This window comes from Gekko japonicus, unplaced genomic scaffold, assembly GCF_001447785.1.
Source record: "Gekko japonicus isolate JY-2015 unplaced genomic scaffold, Gekko_japonicus_V1.1 scaffold7826, whole genome shotgun sequence".
NCBI lineage: Eukaryota > Metazoa > Chordata > Lepidosauria > Squamata > Gekkonidae > Gekko > Gekko japonicus.
Genome location: NW_015168910.1, coordinates 6,634 through 7,470, shown reverse-complemented (window position 1 = coordinate 7,470; position 837 = coordinate 6,634). Strand labels below are relative to the sequence as shown.

The 837-nt window shown below is 55.1% G+C and overlaps 1 protein-coding gene across 1 annotated transcript in view; it reads right to left on the bottom strand.

Moving 5' to 3' along the window:
- The window catches only part of LOC107114335 (ryanodine receptor 1-like), a gene marked incomplete at its 3' end in the record, with an annotated part of 12,629 nt that overhangs the window by 5,165 nt on the left and 6,627 nt on the right, over positions 1 to 837 (bottom strand). The window contains exon 5 of the mRNA XM_015415779.1: positions 548 to 659. Coding sequence (XP_015271265.1) covers positions 548 to 659 — 112 coding nt within the window. The remainder of the gene's footprint in view (positions 1 to 547; positions 660 to 837) is intronic.

Sequence of the window (837 nt, the reverse complement as noted above, 5' to 3'; positions counted from 1 at the left end):
GGGCACATGCAGCAAGCCCCACCCCCTGCTCCAAGCAGCCCTCAGTCAGAGCAAGACGCAGCCAGGTAAGTTGTAGAGCCCCCACCCCGGCCCCCCGGTCCAAAACAGTCCAGTGGCACCTTTAAGACCAAGTTTTATTCAGGTACAAGCTCTCCCTCCTCTGCGAGGACAGATCTGCACGTTCCCCCCCCCAATAGCTAGCAATCCAAAACAGTCCAGTGGCACCTTTAAGGCCAAGTTTTATTCAGGTACAAGCTCTCCCTCCTCTGCGAGGACAGATCTGCACGTTCTTCCCTGCCCCCAATAGCTAGCAATCCAAAACAGTCCAGTGGAGCCTGAGCGGTGGGTGTTGACACACTTCCGGTGATGTCAGGGGTGTGGCATATGCAAATAAGTTATGCTAATGAGTTACGCTAATGAGCTCCTTCGCCTGTTTTTCTACGAAATGACCCCTGGTAGGGGGGGACAGGGAAGAAGCTTGATGGATTCTGAGACAGCAGATCCACACGGGATGCTGACACCCAGCCCGCACGCTCGGTCTCCAGACCTGCATGTCGTCCGAAGCACAAAGCCCCTCGCCTGCTGCTGGAGCAGGGGTCCCCGCTTTGGAATCCGCGGCCGCCAGGGCCTCAGGGGGCACCGAGAGACTTGCAGATAAGCTGTGTGTCTATGAAAAGGGAATATTTTTAAAGCGGTCTGTTCACTTTAAAAGGCATCCTGTTAAACCACGCTTCGGCCTGAAACGACGAGAAAGTACGATTACAGTTATACACAGGCCCGTAGCCAGGATTTTGTGGCTCCCGGGGGGGGTTTTTTTTTTTGTGGGGGCGGGGGTGT